The sequence below is a fragment of the Lupinus angustifolius genome, chromosome LG14 (genome assembly GCF_001865875.1).
Source record: "Lupinus angustifolius cultivar Tanjil chromosome LG14, LupAngTanjil_v1.0, whole genome shotgun sequence".
Classification (NCBI taxonomy): Eukaryota; Viridiplantae; Streptophyta; class Magnoliopsida; order Fabales; family Fabaceae; genus Lupinus; species Lupinus angustifolius.
In genome coordinates, this window is record NC_032022.1 from 8,409,511 (window position 1) to 8,431,677 (window position 22,167).

Genomic DNA, 22,167 nt, shown 5'->3' on the forward strand with positions numbered 1-22,167 from the left:
AACTCAATCTCTTAGGTGGTACGACACCTCGAGATTCCCAATGTTACAACGATTTTTCACAACAAAACTATAGAGTAAACTTAAGCAATTACAAAGCTCAAATCTAACAAATAAGACTTTACTCTAAAAACCTAACACAAATCTCATATGACATGACAATGTATTAGTTGAAAAACAAAATTTACAGAATGCAAAAACCTTCACAAAATCATCAATGAATGCATGAACATGTGAGATGAAATGATGAGAAATATACCATGAAATGCCACTCAATCCTAAAGTATAGAATTCTTTCTTTTCTAATCTCACTAATGCAATATCATATAGATGCAACAATTAACACGAAGTATGCTCTAACTCTCTAAAAAATGCAACATGCAAGTTATGACTTCAGTTCTGAAAACGCAGTTTATAAAGAATCAGTTCTGCAGCCCAGTTAATCGATTAAGACCTTGGTTAATCGATTAACGTTGTTTAAAAACGTAACTGATTCTGTTTTCCAAGTTTTTCAGTTTCAACAGCTTTTCAAAAAGTTAGGTTAATCGATTAACTCATGCCTTAATCGATTAACAGCATATTTTCACGTGTATTTTCAAATTACAAAACTCAAATATGTTATGCACTTGATTCATACATGTTTAACACTAAGTTTATGCCTAGGATGCACAGATACATGTATTTATGTGATGCATGAACATATTATAAATGACATATCTCAAAAATAAGATGATTTAAAGTTTTATGCATATGAGACATGTGTTGAGTTTACCTAAGCCTTAGACTCAACCTAAACTAGTTACTAGTCTAAGTCTAGTACCAATCAAAAGACTTAAGCATGTTGATTTGTTGATGATCTTCAAGCTCTTATTAACACAAGTTGTCCTCATCAAAACCACAACATATAATGAGAGAGCTTTCCGAAGTGCTCCTCTTGACATGCGCACTTTCAACTAGCAGCTTCACCAAGAGTCCAAGACCCCATCCTCCTTGGTAATCAGCTCCCCCTCACTGTTAACCCGGGCATCCAAACGAGTCCAAGACCAATCTTGTAACACCACATTTCTGACATGCAACCACTGAGGCTCATGAATATACTGAGTATGTCACCCATTAAGCTTAAATATCCTCTACAGTATTTTATTCCTCTCCATGGACCTGGGAGGTCGCATGTCAGAATTGGGTATACAAATCTTGGTCCAGATACACTAGTCGGTCATGAGCCAAGGCATTGTCCCACCCGAAATTAGCAACATCATCAGCCTCGGCCTCGAGCTACTTCCGCTCCTCCCACAGAAGAGCAACCTCTCAGACTAGACGGTCGATTTCTGCCTGAGCAGACTCCTCCTACCTCGCCCATAACTTCAACTGATCAGCAAGATGAAGCTTCTCGGCCTCATGCCGCTTAACACGCTCAATCTGGGTGGTCAGTTCTCGCTCTGCCACGCCTAGGTTCACCCGAGAAATGAGAGCAGCCTCTCGGGCATCCTTCCGTTGGGAGGTCATCTTCAAAATCTCCTCCTAGATGGTCAATGTTTGACCCTCCAGAGATTTCACTGCCTCCACATGCTTCTCCTTCAGCTCATGGAGTTCCTCTAAGTGCTGCTCCTGAAGGTTTGATAGGGTTTCCTCCCTTACCCTAGCGACCAAGACACCCTCAGTCTCAAAATACTTAGCCACCAAGGTGGTCATGATGTTGGCCAGCCTCAACCGCTTCAATAGCTTCGGCACATGAGTGTTGTCCATCACCTCCATGATGTATGGATTCATCAGGTTGGTGTCTGCCTCCTCCGAGATGACATAGATAAGGAGGGCTTGGGACTTTCGCCTCTTCGTTAGTTGAGAGAGTTGGGAACTCGAATGAATCCGTGTCGGTAGTGTTGACCAATGGCTTAGCTCACCGACTCGGTATACCAACTGGAACCCCCTTTCACGAACCATTCCTAACATAAGGGAAGGTCTCCGGTTCACGTCTAGGAGCGGACCGCTCCCTAGGATGCCCAACAGAAGGAGTCCACCAGCTTGTTCGGGCCCACTTGGAAGTATCAGATGCATGCTCCCGGTTCTTCAGGGTGGCACGCTTCAACAGCTTGCTCCAGTCCACTCGGTCACCCATTTTACCTGGTGCAAAAAATTAACAAAGGTAAGTCAGATGCATGTAGCAAAAACACAACTAATTGACCCCGAAAACTCGAAAAGGGGACTTACCTACCAACCGCTTAAAAACACGATCATCTTGTGCCAGGGCATAGCACTCGAGGATTTTACCGGTGTCCACCCATTCTAACATCTGCTCAATAGAGGTTGCCTCTCATGCATCCAGGTCTTCAAAGGAGTAACGATTTAGTAATATGTAACGATTTAGTAATATTTATATTAACTAATGTTAATTTTGAGGGCTATAAGTTTCGTGATACCTTGTTTCATCGTAACATCAAAGTTTTTACCTTAACTAATTTTTTTAAATTATATACTACCTAAAAAGTTGTTATGATTCAAATGTTTAACAAAAAAAAGATTAGATTTATTTACAAAAAATGTTATATTTTATTTATCATAATTCTATGTAAATTATATGGATGAGTTTTTAGTCCATGTTAATATAACAATATTTTTAGATAGTTTATATTTTTCAACTATTAAAACAAATTACTTGTGCAAAATTATTGATATAAGGATAATCTAGCAATTTAATATAAAGACGTCAATTTTATTATACTCGAAATATTTGTTGGTATATATTCAAAAGAGTTATGAATAGAACCTAAAATTGCAATGAAATTATATAATAAATATTTGAATAATAATATTACCACTAGTTTCAATTATAAGCTTACTTGAGTAATTTTTTTAATTTTTGTTTTGTTTAAGGATGTATGATATGTAACAATTGTAGTAATATAATTAAATTAATGTCAATGTCATTTTAGTCAAAATATTTGTTGGTATATCTTCAATATGGTTATAAATAAAACTTAAAATTACAATAACCATTAAATTAAAAATATTTTAATTGATATTACCAGTTTAACTTGAGTAATTTTTGAAATCTTTTTACTTATTTATAGAAATATGACATGTAAGAAATATAGTAATATTTATTTTTGAGTGTCCATTATATGTTGTTTGAGGAAAATGTTATACATGTGTTATGAGTATGATTATTTCCTGGGCGTTTGTGTAATCATGAATATTGTTTTTAGTTGGTTGTACTTTATTGTCATTGTTTAGTTCCTAACGTGTTAAACGCCTATTTGATAAATTTTTTTGTCCTTGCTCTATGCTTATGTTATTCCTTCTCTGTCTAGCATATTGCCTTAGTCAATATATTGTTGTTGTTCTTGTGATTCAACCATATCTAAATTTTCCATTTTCTATATCGAAATTTGACCCATATATGCACTTATTTAGGTTTCCATGTTGCTCTAATGAAATATTCAATTGAAAAAATACCTATTTCAGGAAAAAGAAATAAGATTGCTAAATAACTTACAAACTTTGCATCTAAAATTGGTAAATAATATTGTTAAAAAATAAACTAAAGTTAAGCTTACTACAATTTAATTGTACTTATATCGAGGAATGTCTCTTCTCTTTTCCATCTATAATTCAATTTTATTCCAGACTTATTAGAGGGAGTATAAGCCTAGTATATTTCAATTAGTTAGCATAAAATAATTACTATTAGTTTTGGTATAGGTGTGTCTCACCAAACTTCGACTCAATTACTGATTTACATGACCTAATGCTGGTATATGCTGCACACAATTGTCGGTATCGATCGTAGGATGTTTATGAATTTTTCAGGATAACATATATGTAGGTATAGAAATAAATTCATTTTTAATTGTTAGTGAATGAATTTTAGAAAAGAGAGATGTTATATTTCTTAATTGAATACGTCTAAAATGATTGGAAGCATAAATTTTTTGGACATGACATACATATATAGCAATTGTTCTATTAGATAACGAAAAAAAATCGAAATGAATATGAACATGTCTGGTAACTATATTGCAAATAAAAATTTAGTATTACTATTCTGCGAATACATATATAATACCTAGACATCCCCATATTTTCATACATTGTGTAAGTGCCATTTGAGATTTAAGTTCATAGTGAACCCAAAAATGAACCTTGTAAATATATAAAAGGAAATGGGATGAAAATATACAACACAGACATAAGGGATTCTGATATACAAACAAAACATCTCATCTTCAAATTTTCTTTATTTTAGAAAACATGATATGATAAATTAAATTAATGGTTAACTTTAATTATTTGGGATAACATTCTTTATGTCCAAAAGATTGTGCTCGAATTTGGAAATATCTTTGCTCATAATACTAAACTATTGTTCACAAAACAATTTCTCTTATATGAAAAAAGTATAGGTAAAAATAAATCTATAAATTATTTGATCAACCACCTTTATACCAATCTCCGATGTAAAAAATTCGAAAATGAGTATTTCAAACAGGATTCTCATGAGTAAAACACTTACAGAAAATTCTTACATTCTATAATGTTGTATAACGTTAAAACGAATATAATTGAAAACTAATAAATGAAGAACATGAACAGACTATCTAAAGAGAAGGGTATTCATTTATTTATATATTGATGCAAAGTAGGATAAAATATTAGTTTTTTTAAAGCACTATTAAACTATATTAAAGATATATGATAGGTTATTTTGGAAGATGATAGTTGTTAGAAAATTAGGAATTAGCAAGTTAGGTTTATGTTAGTTATTTGTTTTACAAGCTTTCTTTTTATTCTTTTCTCTTGTATAAATAAGTCATATTGATTCACTTCTTATTCAATCAATTCAATTCATTTAATGCGAATATTATCAATCTTTATTTCTCATTCTTCTTTCTTTAAGCTTCTTTAAGCTTTATTTTATATACTTCTTGATTCATCAAGAAACTTTCTTTTCATGGCTCTTACCATATTTTAACACGGTATCAGAGCATAATTATCTTTTGATAGCTTCTGTTTATGATTCCATGAAGGATTTCATGGAAAACTTCAACAATCAAGAACATGGTGGTGCTTTCTTTTTATCTCAATGGCCTTCATTATTGTTATCTTGCTTCCAATAGGTGACAATGCTGCATGTGACAAGACTGTCTTGATTTCTTTGATTACTCCATCGTTGTTCTTCAACATCCAATGTTTCTTTTCAATATATGGCCCTAAATTCTTCATTATTACCTTCTTCATCGACCTTCAAATTCAGATCAAAGGAGTTTTTTTGGTCAAAAATTATTTTCAAATACATAAGCTAGCTTCTTGATATCCTCAAGCTCTTCAAGAATGGAGTATCATGACCAATTTATCATATACAAAATTACATCATTTTCTTATTCTTCATCATTTACCCCTCTTTCTTATTGATCATATAATCATCTCATTAGGATCAAAATTCTGATCTGTTCTCTCTCTTTCATCATCAATGGTTGGTTCGCTTTTGTCCATGATGATTAAGCTCAGGTATAACTTCTATCATGAATGATTAATCATTGGATGGGTAGCTTCTGTCCATAATGGTTAAGCAAAGATATAGCTTCTGCTATGGATGGTTAAGCGGTTGATGATATAGCTTCTGCCATAGGTGGTTAAGCGTTGTTATTACTTCAAATCAAGCTTCAAATCAATTCCAAGCTGGAGAAAAAAAATGTTCACTCACCAGCTTGAGGGGATATTAAAGATATATGATAGGTTATTTTGGAAGATGATAGTTGGTTAGAAAGTTAGGAATTAGCAAGTTAGGTTTATATTAGTTACTTGCTTTACAAGCTTTCTTTTTATTTTTTTCTCTTGTATAAATAAGTCATATTGACTCACTTCTCATTCAATCAATTCAATTCATTCAATAAAAATATTATCAATCTTTGTTTCTCATTCTTCTTTCTTTAAGCTTCTTTAAGCTTTTTTTTATACATTTCTTGATTCATCAAGAAACTTTCTTTTCATGACTCTTACCACATTTTAACAAATTATTTCTAGCAGTGTCATCACCATTACATGATTTATTAAATAATATGAGCTAATTCCACTTAACAAAAAAAAACTAAGTAGAATGAACATTCTTAATCAAGAATAAATGAACCATACCCTTTTCTAACTTGCATCTTTGTTCATGGATGATCATTTGTTTTTTCTGGTCTTTGACAATACATATGTAACAATAAAAATTAATTGTCAATAATTTAATGATAAAAGTATCCCATTGTTACATTCATTCCAATGTTATTCAGAAGGATGAAAGATCTTTTGTGGTTATAACCATAATATTATCAGAATGTGAAATATTAAAATTAATGACCATAACTTTGTATAGGTCTGGACTAAGGAGCATTGTGATTAAATAATTGGCAGTAACATCTCCTTTGCACCTATTCCATTACTTATCCAGTTGATCTATCATAGTCATAAGCAACATTTAATATCAAATATCCTATTGTAATGGCATTCGATAAATAAATAAATAACCATTTTGAAAATAGAAAGTGAGAGATGCTTTTGAAAACAAAAGATTCATGCATCCATAAATAATATAATTCACTCTGCCATTTTATCAAATAGTCAAACCACATGTTGAAGGTTCCAAAAATTTGAATCAATTACATTATTTAAAAAGTAAACAATTACTCTAAAAAATGGGATACTGAAGAAGAGAGAGGAAAAGTGGTACATGTTGTACATGGTCAATATTCATAAGCCACAATATCATCTCTGTGAAGCAAAATGAATAACGAAAAGAAGGATTTCCCATAGAATTAAAATTTAAAATTGGGAGAAAAGAGAAATGAGTAACATAGAATGTTTGAAAACTGTTTTTTCAATGTGTTTTCCTTGACCAATCTCAACACTAGATCTTAAATATTGTTTAGTTACAAAATAGGAAGAAGTTATTATAGAGGAATATAAAAAGGAACTGAAACATGGTTATGTTGAAAAAATTAATGAAATAGTTAGGAAGTTGAATGTTAGTTGAAAGTTTCTATTTTTAGTTTGGTAGTTAGTATTAGTTAAGTCATATATGGAAACTTGTATAAATGGCATATATTATTTTTTATTTCAATTGATTCTCTTCAATTATATTATACACATTTTAATCCATCATCAACTCTCTAACTCTGCTTTCTATTCTTCTATTTTCATCTCAATCTTTCTTTCATTATTGCTTTAACATTTGGTATCAAGAGCTATAAAAAGATTCAACAAATTCTGCTGCAACAATGACTCAACTAGCTGAAAATTTTACTACGAATCTTCCTGTGCTAGATGGTAAGAATTGGACCAGGTGGAGTATCCAAATGAAAGCCACTTTTGGCTATCAAGAAGTGATTGATATAGTCGAGGAAGGTCTGCCAGTTCTAGAAGAAGGTTCAACTGAAGCACAAATAAATGTTTATATGCAGAACAGGAATTGAGACTGCAAAGCCATTTGTCTCCTTCACCAAGTAGTGGACAATGCTCACATTGAAAATATTGCAGGTTCTGCAACTTCAAAGGAAGCTTGGGATGTGTTGGAGAAGCATTATGTAGGGGCTACATAGTCGAAGAAGATTCGTTTGCAAATAATGAGAAAACAATATGAACTCATGCAAATGGAAGAAGGAGAAAGAATTGTTGATTTCTTCACAAGAATCATTATCTAAACAAATGCAATGAAGTCTTGTGGGGAAAAGATGGACGATGCTACAATTGTTGAGAATGTGTTAAGGACTATGATCCCTAATCGAGGTCGTACCCGATACAAATAATATAACAATTAAAACTGCAGTACAAGGAAGTGACTCCTAGGTCGTTTCCCAAGGATTATCTTTCAAGCAAAGCTTCAAACACCTTATACTCACACACACACAAGGGGGTTTTGTTGTTGGATAGTATATGAACATAAATCAAATTCAGAAATAGTAGTTAACAATGTAATAAAACGGCTAAATCCCTTTGGTTCGTTTGTTCACAACTCAATCCTCGGTTTCAAAAGATTATTTTTAGATTCCAACCATTAACTTCCGAATTTGTTGATAATCAATTAACTAAGCGATAATCAATTCAAAGTTCCAGACCTAAACATCAAACTAAGCGAAATCAGTAAAGGTATGAAACGATTAACAAATTCACACGAACTAAGCATTCATGCACTAGAGAGAGTAAATCAACTAAGTGAAGATAAACTCAACCAACCAGTTTCTAAACAATGGCATTAAGCAAACCATATTTAGAAATAAGATAGAAAAAATCAACAATAAAGAAACTGAAAATGTATTAATAACAGAACCTCAAGAGTTGTGATACATTAGCAAAGGAACTTAGTCTAGATATTTAGCCTTCCATGGCAATGGAAGAACAAACCAAAAATGAGAAATGAAGAATGGATGAAACCCTAGCAGAGCAAAAAGAGGGAAAACGGAAATGACTTTGTGTTTTAAAATGAGGCAAAGTGAAGTGTGTGTGTTTGGAGTGGGGAATCCGAATTTAACCCCTCCAACACACATAAACCAAATTGGGCCTAAACAATGGGCCCAAAGCTAAATTACAATAGAAGCAACTCTTAAATTAAAAATACAATCTTCACTTCAACATATATCCTCGACTTTCATAATGCCCAAAATGCCATTGGTGCCAAATGTGATCTGAAAATGATAATAGATTTAATCAGGCCAAATAATCCCAAAGAAACTCATTATAGGAATATTAGTCCAATAAAGTCTAAAACACTAAACCATGTGAAACAAAGACAATTAGGCACCAAGAATCATCAATCATGCTAATTTAAGATTATGAATAGTGTATAATATATTTCTCATCAATCCCCAACAAGCAATGAATGATGATATTTGGTTCAGTGCAATGGAGGAGGAGCTCAAGGCTATTGAAAAGAATAATATATGGGACGAAGCAAACTTACTAGTAGGAAAATCACTCATACTAGTAAAATGGGTATACAAGGTCAAACTTAGGCCAGATGGTAGTATCTCAAATCATAAGGCAAGACTGGTTGCTAAGGTATTTATGCAAAAGGAAGGGTATGACTACACATATGTCTTTGCACCTGTGGCAAGATTTGAAACAGTAAGACTGATTGTGGCCTTAACAAGTTGGTTTGATTGCAAACTATGGCAGCTTGATGTCAAGAGTGTCTTCCTTAATGGGCCTCTTGAGGAAGAAGTTTACATAACTCAACCTCCTGGTTTTAGCATAAATGAAGATGGAACCAAGGTGCTGAAACTGAATAAAGCTTTTCATGGCTTGAAGCAAGCTCTAAGAGCTTGGGATAAAAGAATTGACTCCTTTATGAAATCCATTGGATTCATCAAATGCAAGGTGGAGCATGGAGTCTATGTGAACTCAACAAACATAGGGGATATAATTCTACTGTGCCTTTATGTAGATGACTTAGTCATCATAAGAAGTAGTGAAACTGAGATTTTGAAACTAAAAGGAAAGCTTAATTCTGAGTTTGAGATGACAGATTTAGGTGAATTGACATACTTGTTGGGATTAGAATTTATAAATACCAAAAGTGGAATTATGATGCATCAAAGAAAGTACATTACACATGCATAAAAAAATGCACTTTTTTTTTGTAACACCCCAGTTCTGACATACGACCTCCCAGACCCATGAATATACTCGGCGTGCCACCCATTAAATATTTTATTTCCCTCCTTGGGGAGCCTTCCACAACTCGAACCTGTGACCTCAGGGATAAATAGTCACTATATCACTGAGTCGCTACCATTAAACTAGTCCCTAGGGAGCCTTCCGCGACTCGAACTCGTGCCCTCAGGGATAAATAGTCACTATATCACTCAGTCGCTACCATTAAGCTAGTCTAACTTAATGGTAGCAACTTAGTGATATAATGATTATTTATCCCTGAGGTCACGGGTTCGAGTCGCGGAAGGCTCCCTAGGGAGGGGAATAAAATACTGCATGTGATATTTAAGCTTAATGGGTGGCACGCCGAGTATATTCATGGGTCTGTAAGGTCGAATGTCAGAACTAAGGTATTACAATTATGACTGATTTCAATTGATTCTCTTCAATCACATTATACACACTTTAATCCTTCATCACCTCTTTCTCTCTCTTTGTTTTATATTATTCTCTTCTCATCTCAATATTTCCTTCATATACTTCAACATGTTATATGGTTTTTGTTATGAAAATAAAAACACCATGTTTTAGTTTTATTAAATAATATAGAAATATAGATGTCGTTAGTCATGTAATAATTACTTTTATATATATATATATTAATTATTAAGAAATATATTAACATATAATTAAACTTGAAAACTTAATTGGATATCAGCGAGTACCCACTACTCGTATAGGTACTAGTAAATAGATGAGAGTGTGAGCATGAGTAGGCACTACCCATACTAGTCATGCCCTTATGACATCCCTAATTAAATAGTCTCAACATTTAGGGTTAGTTTGGGAGTTGGATTTTGGAGGGGAAAGAATGGAAATGGAAGGCTTGAGAGTCATCTCATAAGTGTATTTCATGGCTCCCAAGCTTCCATTTCCCTTCTTTCTACTCCAAAATCCAACTCCCAAACTAACCTTTAAAGAACAATACCAAAAATTATGAACCATTTAAACATCATTTGAAACACTTATTTATTTCAAACATTTTGCTCATTTTGTATCTAATAGCATTGAATTAAATTGAAAGTGCTCAATAATTTTCTATTAAGTTCAAAATATTTATTCCTCATACTTAAGAGTATAACCGAAAGACTTGTAAGGTTGTAAAACCATTTTTTAATATAAATATTTGTTTTGTTGTTGAGCCTAGAGAGCATAGGTGTGCAAATAATATTTGAGTTGTTTAGCCTAAAAATACTAGATGTGTAAAGAATACTCACCGTTATAATCAATGATAAATTAAAGTGAAATCTTTGTGTTATCAAGAAATTAGACGTAACCAATAATTTTGGGTGAACTACTATAAATATTTGTTTGAGTTCTCTATTCATAAACTCCTTTTCAGTTAAGTTCATATAGTAGCTTTTCTAATTTTGGGAGTTTCAATTCTATGTTATCAATAAGTTCTTTTCTCAATTAATCATTTTCATTATAAGGCGAAATAGCGGTCTAAAAATTCTTCCAAAAAAGAGATGATTCAATTGGCTAAATTGCATAGTTTTTTAAATAAATAAACTAGTTGTTCTTTATTGATATTATTATACGTATTCTAACTCGAAGTAATAAAATACCAAGGAGATATTAAAAAAGTTTGTGTGAGTATTTTTAAGGAAGACAAAAATGAAAGCCTGAATTCACATATGGTGTTCGCACACTTCAAAAAACAACCGAATTAATTTTCTAATGTTGGCTTCTTCTTTTGTATTCCTTAAAATAACACTGATAAAGTATTTGTTGTTAACACAACCCAAAAATTAATCAATACCTAATCTATGTGCAAGATTATTCTACACAGAGTCAACCAGCATTGTTAATACTTTATGACTTTCTTACCAGTCAATTTACTAGTACAAAGGTAATTTAGTTGAACTGGTAATTAACCAGTTAAAGCACATACAGATTAAATAATATATTTTATAATAAATATAATAAATTTATAAAATCAATATTATTAATTTGAAACATAACTCAATTATTAAAATTTAACTATGTGTCACGTTACAAAATAACTTATAGGTTCAATTTTAAAATTCCTAATACATTATTTTGAAAAATATTAATTTTTCATGCGAAAATGGTTTTTACCGGTACAACGTAATTCAACTAATTTTAAACAATTTAATTATTTGTCTAATATAATTATTATTAGTTTAACTAATATATTGGTTGAAGGAACCACTACAAATATTTACAACACGTGTTAATAGTGTCATTAATATTATATTGGTCCTCAAATTAATTAAAGTATTAAAATAATGTTATAGTGGTTCAACTAGTAATTCATTAATTAAACCGCATACAAATGATAAAATTAATAAAGAATATGATATATATTTTTATTTGCAACAATTTTTAAAACAAAGATAATATGGTTTGGTGGAAGACCATATTTTAAAAATATAAACAAATGTAGTAATCGTACGTTTGATCCTCCATAACAATATTTTTATAAAAATTAAGTTATTTTTATAAAAATTATAATTTTAAATAGAAATCAATGATTTAACTAATTTTGAAAGAATTTAGCCAATTTAAATCAATTTTAAGAATATAATCATATAACCAATATAATACTATACTGATATAAAAAGTGATTAACCAATTTATTGGTTGAACCAACAGGTAGGATACACTTTTCATAACACCGGTTAAAGAAATAGGCACACAAGGAAAAGTAAACAAGTTAATAATGGTTGAATTTAAGAGCGTGACGTAGTTAAATTTTGGTGCCCCTACGGTAATCTGAGATGGACCTCTCATCAAACCAAACATGAAAACTCAACCACAAAGCTTCACAAAAGCAGCTACTACTTTTTCTTCATTCTCATCCTTCTTCTTCAATCTTCAACAATAAACAAAATTCCCTTGCCTTTTCCCTATTACTTCAAACCAAACCCATTTCCTCAAATTTTACCCCCATCACTTTCTTCCAGATGATGAGTCTCTGAAACCCCATTGCTAAGAAATCTCTCACAACTACTTTCCCTTGTGACATCTTAACAATCATCATCACCTTCTTCTGTTGACTACATTTGACTTCGTTTCCTTATAATCTCCAACTTGTTTTTCGAAGTTGCAGTGAGGTTTTTTTGATCCAGGGGTTTTTTGGGATAAGCAGAAAAGAAAAAAAATGGTTTTTTGGAAGTGGGGTTTCGTTGGAATCCTTTGTGCTACTTTTGTTTTCACAATTGGTGCTGTTGAGCATGGTCAAAATCATCCCACTGAGAGAATTTCAGGTGGGTTTCATCAAAGTTTGATTTTTTATTACTGTTTTTATTTGTTTAATCAGATTCTTTCTGTTTGTCAGATCTCTAGTTCTGTTGCTTTGGTTGGTTTAGTTCTCTTGTGTTGATTAGGGATTTCAAAAGTTCAATTGTTAATATCTATCATATTGGATTGACTATTTCATGTTATACTTTTTGGTAGTGTGTTTTTGTGGATTGTGATGTGGAGTTGTGGATTTTATTAAGATCTACTTTCGTTTGAGGTTTATTAGGAAACATTTGTGTTATAGAAGTTGTTGACTTGTTTTGTTTTAGAAGCTACTTCCTCGTTCTGCATTTCAATCACAAAAAGTTGGTTATTTAGTATTGTATGTAGTAACTTATTCTTGAAAAATCTCAATTGCAAAGCTATAACATGCTGTGTATTGTAATTGGCCCAAGGATTTGAAGAAGAAATAAATTGGAAGAGGCTACCTATCAAAGTATTGTAGTTATTTTTCACTTTTGTGATTATTTCACTCCTTTAGTAGTCTTGAAGGAAATGCAATAATTTGTTATATATAATACGAGGAGGAGTAATCACCATTAATTTGATGTTTTTTTTGTTGTTTTTGGCCTATTCATTTGCATAGAACCAGGGCAAACATAAATTAGCTCAAGATATTAGAAGAAGCATAGCATCAAAGGTTGCAGATGCTTTAAATCATGCATACAAAAGATATCCTTAGTAATAACTGGTTGTTTATGAACATAATACATTTATCTTGTAATGGTTAATAGGTTCTAAATGACAGATCATTAGTTCCAAACATATAATACCTTCCTCTTTATATTGCAGCCAGTAAGGGGGGAAAACAAATGCATTCTAATTTGGTTAAATATTTAAATGTCATGAAGACCTTAAAATTAACTCTTCTCAATGGTATACAAATTTTGAGAATGTATATCAGTTGGACCGAGGAAGCACCAAGAATGGGGGTTCTATTCCGTAAAAGGGAACTTCTATAGAACTATGATATAGATGCACACAAAGGAAAGACATTCCTGCTTGCTTGGAATTTTATGAAGCTAATCAGGAGTATTTTGTACTATTTCTCACTGACATGCATTAAGTGTAGTCAAATACAAGTCTCTGTACCAACGGGCGTTGGTTCAAGTGGTACATGCTTGATCCCCCTTAAGCAAAGTCTCGGGTTCGAGTCTTGTGGATGGAAAAAATGTCCGCTGAGAGAGTTAGCCCCACGTACCTGTGGATGTTCCCGGCTCGGGCAGGATTGCCTCCAGTGCGAGGATACCTGTGGGAAACCAAAAAAAAATACAAGTCTATGTATGTGTGATTATATTTATTTTAAATCTGTATATATTTCATTACATTTTAATGAGACTCCTAATCATGTTCTGGTTGAACCTATCATAGGAAGTGCTGGTGATGTGCTGGAAGATAATCCGGTGGGAAGGTTGAAGGTTTTTGTTTATGAGCTTCCAAGCAAATATAATAAGAAAATTCTGCAAAAGGACCCAAGATGCCTCACTCACATGTTTGCTGCTGAGATCTTTATGCATAGGTTTCTCTTATCGAGCCCTGTCCGAACCCTTAATCCGGAAGAAGCTGATTGGTTTTATACCCCTGTATACACAACCTGTGATTTGACACCAAATGGCCTTCCTTTACCTTTTAAGTCACCGCGAATGATGAGAAGTGCCATACAGCTTATTTCGTCAAACTGGCCATATTGGAACAAGACAGAGGGGGCAGATCATTTCTTTGTGACCCCTCATGACTTCGGAGCATGCTTCCATTACCAAGTAAGTAATTTCATTTTAATTTTTAGTTATTTATGTTACTTATAGATCCACCTAAGCATTTGAGCAAATTATATGGTGTCTTGAGAAGTATCTCAGATTATACTATTGAAGCTGCATATGGATCATGTGACATGCACTTCCATTATGTTATTTTGTTCCAGGAAGAGAAGGCGATTGAAAGAGGTATTCTTCCATTGCTACAGCGTGCTACCTTGGTTCAGACATTTGGACAGAGGAATCACGTGTGCTTGAAAGATGGGTCAATCACCATTCCTCCATATGCTCCACCACAGAAAATGCATGCCCACCTAATTCCTGAAAAGACTCCTAGATCCATTTTTGTTTACTTCCGGGGACTGTTCTATGATGTTGGAAATGACCCTGAAGGTGGTTACTATGCAAGGTGTGTCTTATTATAACTCAAACTTAAAGAATGGGATTAGGATATTTGAGACCTTTCTTTGCTTTTTGTAGCTTATCTGCATATCTGTCACTTGCATCCTTTTATAGTTTTTTCTTTTTTAAAATAGTAATGATATATGTTCCTAACAAATTAGCATTCAAATTCTCATCCCGAAATAAAAGTGGCATGTGTCACTTGATTTATATAATTATCATATTCAGTAGTTATTGAAATTCAACACTGGTCAAGCCTGTTGAAATTAACTGCATTCATGACTGAAAATCAAGTAGAAGTATGCATGAAGTTTTGTGCCTTATTTTGGTCATATCAAAACAAAAGTTTGTTCCTAATTTTTCAAACTGACTGTACTATGCTATCTTTCAGAGGTGCAAGAGCAGCAGTGTGGGAAAACTTTAAGGACAATCCACTATTCGACATTTCCACAGATCATCCAACCACATACTACGAGGACATGCAACGGGCCGTGTTTTGCTTGTGTCCACTTGGGTGGGCCCCTTGGAGTCCAAGACTGGTTGAAGCTGTGGTATTTGGTTGCATCCCTGTTATTATTGCGGATGAAATCGTTCTTCCATTTGCCGATGCAATCCCATGGGAAGATATAGGGGTGTTTGTCGATGAGGAGGATGTTGCTCAGTTAGATACTATACTTACATCCATACCACCAGAAGTTATCTTAAGGAAACAAAGATTGCTTGCCAACCCTTCAATGAAACAAGCCATGCTTTTCCCACAACCTGCTAAACCAGGTGATGCTTTTCATCAAGTTTTGAATGGGCTTGCGCGTAAATTGCCGCACGACAGGAGCGTATTCTTGAAACCAAGGGAGAAGGTCTTGAATTGGACTGCTGGTCCTGTGGGTGACCTTAAACCTTGGTAGCAATTGTAACAGTTTTCGGAGGCAATTAGGATTGCTTACTTTACATGTCTAAGTCTATGCTCCTAAATGTTCATAGGAGTTGGTACTTGGTAATATACATTTGTTTTTTCTTCTTGAGATTGTAAATTTGATATTTTAGAGGGTGGGTTTGGCGCAACGAGATGTTGCTTAATGACCATGAGGTCATGAGCTCAAATCCTAGAAACAGTCTTTCCGCATACAAGAGTATGGTTTCCTACATTTACCATCCCCAGACCTTAGTAAGTGGGAGGTTCGTGCACTGGGCCGCCCTTTCATTGTACATTTTATATTTTCTCAGACAATTCAATAGATCATGCGATCTAAATATTTGCAGCTTAATTACTCTCCTAGTAAACCTTTTGTTTCTGTTTTATGAGTTGTTGGGTCTGATTAAATGCATGCTAGAATCATTAACTTGGGTCACAATTCTTCAAATAGTCATGATGACATCAATACATCATGAGTTTCTAATTTAGGTGTGGATATTCAGGTGATAGTAATTAAGTTTAGAACAAGGTGGTTAATGTTTTGTTGGAACAAGAATCCTCTCCATTGGAGAGGCAAATACTTGATTTTACATGTATTTTTAATGGCAAAATTGTTATTACATTATATACAAAAGGATAAAAATGGCTTAGCATGTTATTGTTTTTTTGTTTTTGTTTTTTTGTAGTACTTGCCTCTTCATTAATAAAGATGATCATTACTCGTTTTGTTGGTATGCATTATGTGATTATAATAATAACAAGGTTTGAAGTGTCAGTGAAGTTTAGAATAAGGTTTGATGTTTGTGTTCTAATGGCTCATTTCTTTATATGGTTGGTTTGTTAGGGTATGGTGTGTGGCCCACGTGGTTAGTTCAGGTAGTGTACTACCCAATTCATTTATATTTATTTCTGTCCTTCCATTGGATCTGGGTGGATACTCACTTAGTTTGCTAGTTGTATGTCTTTGGATAACTAGCGATTGTTGGTACCAAAAAATTTAGAAAATATTAAAAAAAAAACAATTGCGAACACTTATGGAAGTATGTATTTGTTTTCCTATAGTAAGCAGAGAACTTAGCATATTTTGATATACTTTAATATAAGATTATATTTTTAGTTTATAAATTGTAAGATTATAAACTTTCAGATTATAATATGATTACGTTTGAGTATCTTAGCTGAAAATTTAATACAAGTTAACTTTTTTGTTGAGTAAGTAGAAAAATATTTTTTACACAATAAATTCCAAAAAAATATGAATTTATTTGTTTATGTTATGATTATTTTGATTTTTATATTATTTTTAAAATATACATTTTTAATATTTATCATTATATATTTTTAATATATTTTTTTAACTTTTAATACTTCATGACAAAGGCTAAAAATATAAAAGATAATAGACAATATAAAAATCAATTTCAATATGTCAAAATAAAATTGCACACAAATAAATAAAAGTTACTAAACTTAAATTAGAGAATTCACAAAATAAATAGTGCACAAATAATAACATAGGTAATAGGGGGTATCAATCCAAATGAGTAAAATGAGAAGTGAAATTGATTGGAAAAAATAAGCAATTCAAAAAATCCACCATAAAGGTGATGCCGTTTTTTACTTATTTTTCATAAATAAAAACTAAGTTTATAATCTAGGTAAGTTGTAAAACATATTTATGTTGCATCTATAAGCTTATTTTTTTTAAATAAATAAGCAAAAAAAAAATCATCGGACAAACACTTAGGTCATCAAAAGGAGAAAAGAATAATAATAATAAAAACTACAAAACATGATTTAAACAAAAGCAAACAACTTTTAAGTGTCAATTTAACATAAATTATTTTATTGAGAGAAAAAAGTCAAAAAATTATTACTTTAATATTATGATAAAAAATTTAATTACTAAGAATTTTTAATCAATATAATATAACATCATAATTATGGATTAGTACATCATTGTTTAATAAAAAACATCAAAATTACAAATAATATAATATTACACTTATGAGTTAACAATATAATGTCATATTATATTTAGCATGATATTATATTACAGTAATGTCATGAGTGTAATATTTATGTATTGTCAGTATAAAAATTTAAGTTAAAATTTTGATAATTAAATATTTTTCTAACAAATCACAATCAATAGTACCTATTCTATTAACTATATAATAAAAAAAATTCTCCAAACCACATGTCATTTTCTTCTCACTTTTTTTCCTCCAAAAAAGTTATATGCTACTATGGTGTACCTTCTCACATTACATCCTCACTTTTTTATACATTTTATATTTTAATAATTTAATGTTAATCTTGATGGGTGAGCAAACATATAAATTTTATGAGTTGATAACAAAACCTTAATATACTCTCTTCACATTCTCTTACGTAGTTGTTTAATTTAAACTAAAAAAAATTATACAGTTTTAACTTATTCAATATTTGTATTAATTTATCTATAGTATTTATGTTTACTATTACTCTAAGAATTAATATATTTTTCATTCCATCAAAACAGAATTGTAAAGAGATAGGGATAGAGAAAATGTGCTAGGGAATTTTTATCCTGGTTCGTTTGTGGTCCACTACAAACTACATACAGACCTCCTGATTGATCTAGGAGATTTTTCTTTACTTATCAGAAATGTAATTACAACCACACTTCCAGTACAACGAGACAAAAACTTCCTTCTTGAAACCGATGAACCACTAAGCTCGGATTGACCAGTTATCTATGCCTACTTGGATACCACACTGATCGTGCAATTTGACCTCAGCCGAAACTCTTGCTCGAATCAAGACTTCCTGTCTAATGAAGACTCCTAATTCTCAACATGTGATTATGCCACACATCACGAGAATTCTCCTCAAGTTACAGATTTTTCGTCGAGTTACTTAGCACACTAGATTGTGCGGATAACAACTCTTAATTCGGCTCTAATCACCCTTGATAGAAAGATCTCACAAAACAACCCTAAGACCTAATTATGAAATCATGCAAGGTGTTTTCAATTGGATGAAAAACGTTTTGGCGCAATGAAAAGGATTTTCTCTCTTTTCACTCTTGAAGCTTATGCTTAACCTCAAAGAAACAACAAGAATTCTTTGAAATTTTTTAGCACCATGAATCTTTGGTTTTTTTTCTCTCAGATAATTTCTGGATTCTTGCTCAATGAAGGTGAAAATTGGGCGGTTGATTTACATACACTTCTTCTTGACATGGACATTTGAAAGAGTTTGAAGTTCATTATCGACGAAAAGGCTAACAACATTCAAATAGCCTCCAACCTCATAACAGGGGCATAGGTTTCATCATATTCAATGCATTCTTCTTGATTATACCCTTTGGCAACCAAATGTGCCTTATTACGTATAATCAAACCAGGTTTGTCTAGTTTATTTTTAAAGACCCATTTTGTGCCTATTACAGGATGATCTTTAGGCTTGTGGATCAAGTCGCATACATTATTATACTCAAACTAGTTTAGCTCTTATCGCATAGCTACTCCCCAGTGTTCATCCTCTAAGACCTCATCTATGGTCTTAGGCTCGACTTGAGACACAAATGCTACAAAGTTACAAAAATTTCTTAGCGAGTTACAGGTTACCACTCCCGATGAGATATCACATATGACATTGTCGAGCGGATGATCTTTCTTTGTCTTTCACACCATAGGCATTTCTCGATGATCTGCATTTATATCCTGATCATCCTGAACCTCGTTCTCATTCTCCATGTTCTTTGTGTCTGCATTTTCCAGCGCACCTGAAACATCATCACACACAACCTTCCTCTTCTCTTTCGGAGAACGTTCATCAAATTTTACATGGATATACTCTTCAATATGCATAGTATATTTATTAAAGACTCGATATGTTTTACTATGAATGGAGTACCCCATAAATATTACGTCGTCGACTTTCGAATCAAATTTTCCTAGTAATCTTTTACCATTATTTGATATGAAGCATTTATGTAACGCCCCGAAAAAAAAAACATTGCGGAAAAATGGGTAAAATTTTTTTTCTTGAATAAATAGATTGTATAAAATTGTTTCCTTTTTAAAACCTTCCTTTTCCGGGACATCACTTTAAGTAACTCAAATGCGGAAAATCAACTTATCGTTATCGAATGATAACTTAACCTGATTCACAATTTCCTGAATAACACAATGCATATAAACGGTTAAGTCATCTTTAGTTCATACAAACTAAGTCGACAAAGGCAGAAACTACATCGCCATTAACATATACAAAATCCAAAAAGAAAGGGCGAAAATATTAATCATCGCCCACAGACACTAAACAAAGACATGAACAAACTGAAACCGTCCTTGTTTTCAAAAGTCACAAAATGATAAGTAACTCCTAGTGGCTAACTCCAAAGCTAGGGTACTGCCTCTCCTCAATTCCGCATGCCTCCTCCTGGAACGTCACGGACGGGTAGCTCCAAATTCGAGCACAACTGTCTACCTGACGAGTACACGTCCGAAAAGCAAACAATAGAAAAGAAGAGAAATAGAGAGAGTAAGACATCTAATGAACATAAATTCATTGACGGCGTGAACTTACTCAGAATATTACACTCAGATATGAAAAACAGTTCATATATATATAACATATTACATTATAACTCATCAGTTATTCTCGTAAACAATTATCCAATTTACCTGAGTAATACAACCAAACTCATCAATTGTTCTCATCAACAATTATCTAATTCACATGAGTAATATAACTAAACTCATCAATTGTTCTCATAAACAATTATCTAATCAACCTATGTAATGTAAACAACACTTATTCCCATCAATATCATAATTCACTATTTATCAATATATAATTCATCGACAAGATATCATGACTATAATTAAATAAAATAACATATCCTCGCAAAGAATTAAAAATAGATCGATCGGTTCCCTCAAGAACAGTCCTACCCGGACTTAGGTCGTACAAACGCTTTCAGGGCATCCCTCTCATCGATCTCGAATGCAATCCAGGGGTTGTCAGAGATTGCCTAGTTTGGCCTGTGAGAACTGTCCGATCCAACAGGGTACCTCCCCAGGAATACAAGGGACTCGTCTCACCCAGACTCTCCCTCAAGACAATGTTGGCGAATCACCGTCCAATCAGTGCCGTCCCTGCTTACTTCACGGTGCTCGAAGACGTCCCGTCATTTCCTCTCCACTATTTCATGGTCACAATGCAATGCATTCTTAATCAGAATCAAATGCAAATGTATTAATCAAACACATGATCGGCCCATCCTTAAGCCATCTCCCGACAAGGAATGCTTCTCGTGGGACCCGATAGTACGTCAACCGTACATGCTCAAGGTAACATCTCAATCACTACAACTCATCACCGGACAATCCTGGACGGTCACATGACCAAGCCTCTTACGTTCGGTCGATTGTTGTACAGTGATATTATGTATCCTTACTAGGGTACCCCCCTAATTCACGACCTCAAGTCGGATACTTGCCCAACAAGGCATAAACACAAACAATACTTTCATACCTTTGTGGAGTCATGCTTCACATCTAAGCCATGATCTCATTCCACAACCTTTATATCACAACACCCTACCCGGGTTCATCACATGGTTCACAACATCATAACTCAAAGGGTAACGTCCCTACCACTACGACCATCGCTGAATCACCCTGGACGGTCCCAGACCAAGCCACTTACGGTCAGACGATCTCGCTCCATGGTATCACGTATCCTTTTCTGGGCATCGCCCTAAATCATATATCCTTCTCGGATTTCTTTCTTTAAAATAAATTTCTGAATTTGACTATTTAATTCCAACACCTTCAATACTTTACTTTTTATTTCAATTACGGCGTTATACCAAAATAGTTTTATCACATACCCATACTGTCAATCACAATCACTGTCTCTCGCCCAAGCGAGGACCATTCGCTTAAGCGAAAACTCAATCAACAATACCATTTTAAAACTAGGCATCTCTCGCTAAAGCGAGGCCCTCTCGCCTAAGCGACAATTTATCTTTAAATCTCAAATAAACTTAAGCCCACCTCGCCCAAGCGAGATATCATCAAAATCCTGATTTTTTTTTTTATTATTATTTTTTTTTTTCGGCCCGAGCGAAACTTTTGCTCGCCCAAGCGA

General features: G+C 33.1%; 1 protein-coding gene across 1 annotated transcript; it reads left to right on the forward strand.

Annotated features, from left to right (window-relative positions):
* Window positions 12,403-16,376, forward strand: LOC109327073 (probable beta-1,4-xylosyltransferase IRX10L). Its single transcript, XM_019560082.1, has 4 exons — window positions 12,403-12,917; window positions 14,323-14,711; window positions 14,873-15,114; window positions 15,499-16,376. Exons 1-4 carry the CDS (start codon window positions 12,812-12,814, stop codon window positions 16,010-16,012), a joined length of 1,251 nt encoding a protein of 416 aa, XP_019415627.1. The 5' UTR covers window positions 12,403-12,811; the 3' UTR covers window positions 16,013-16,376.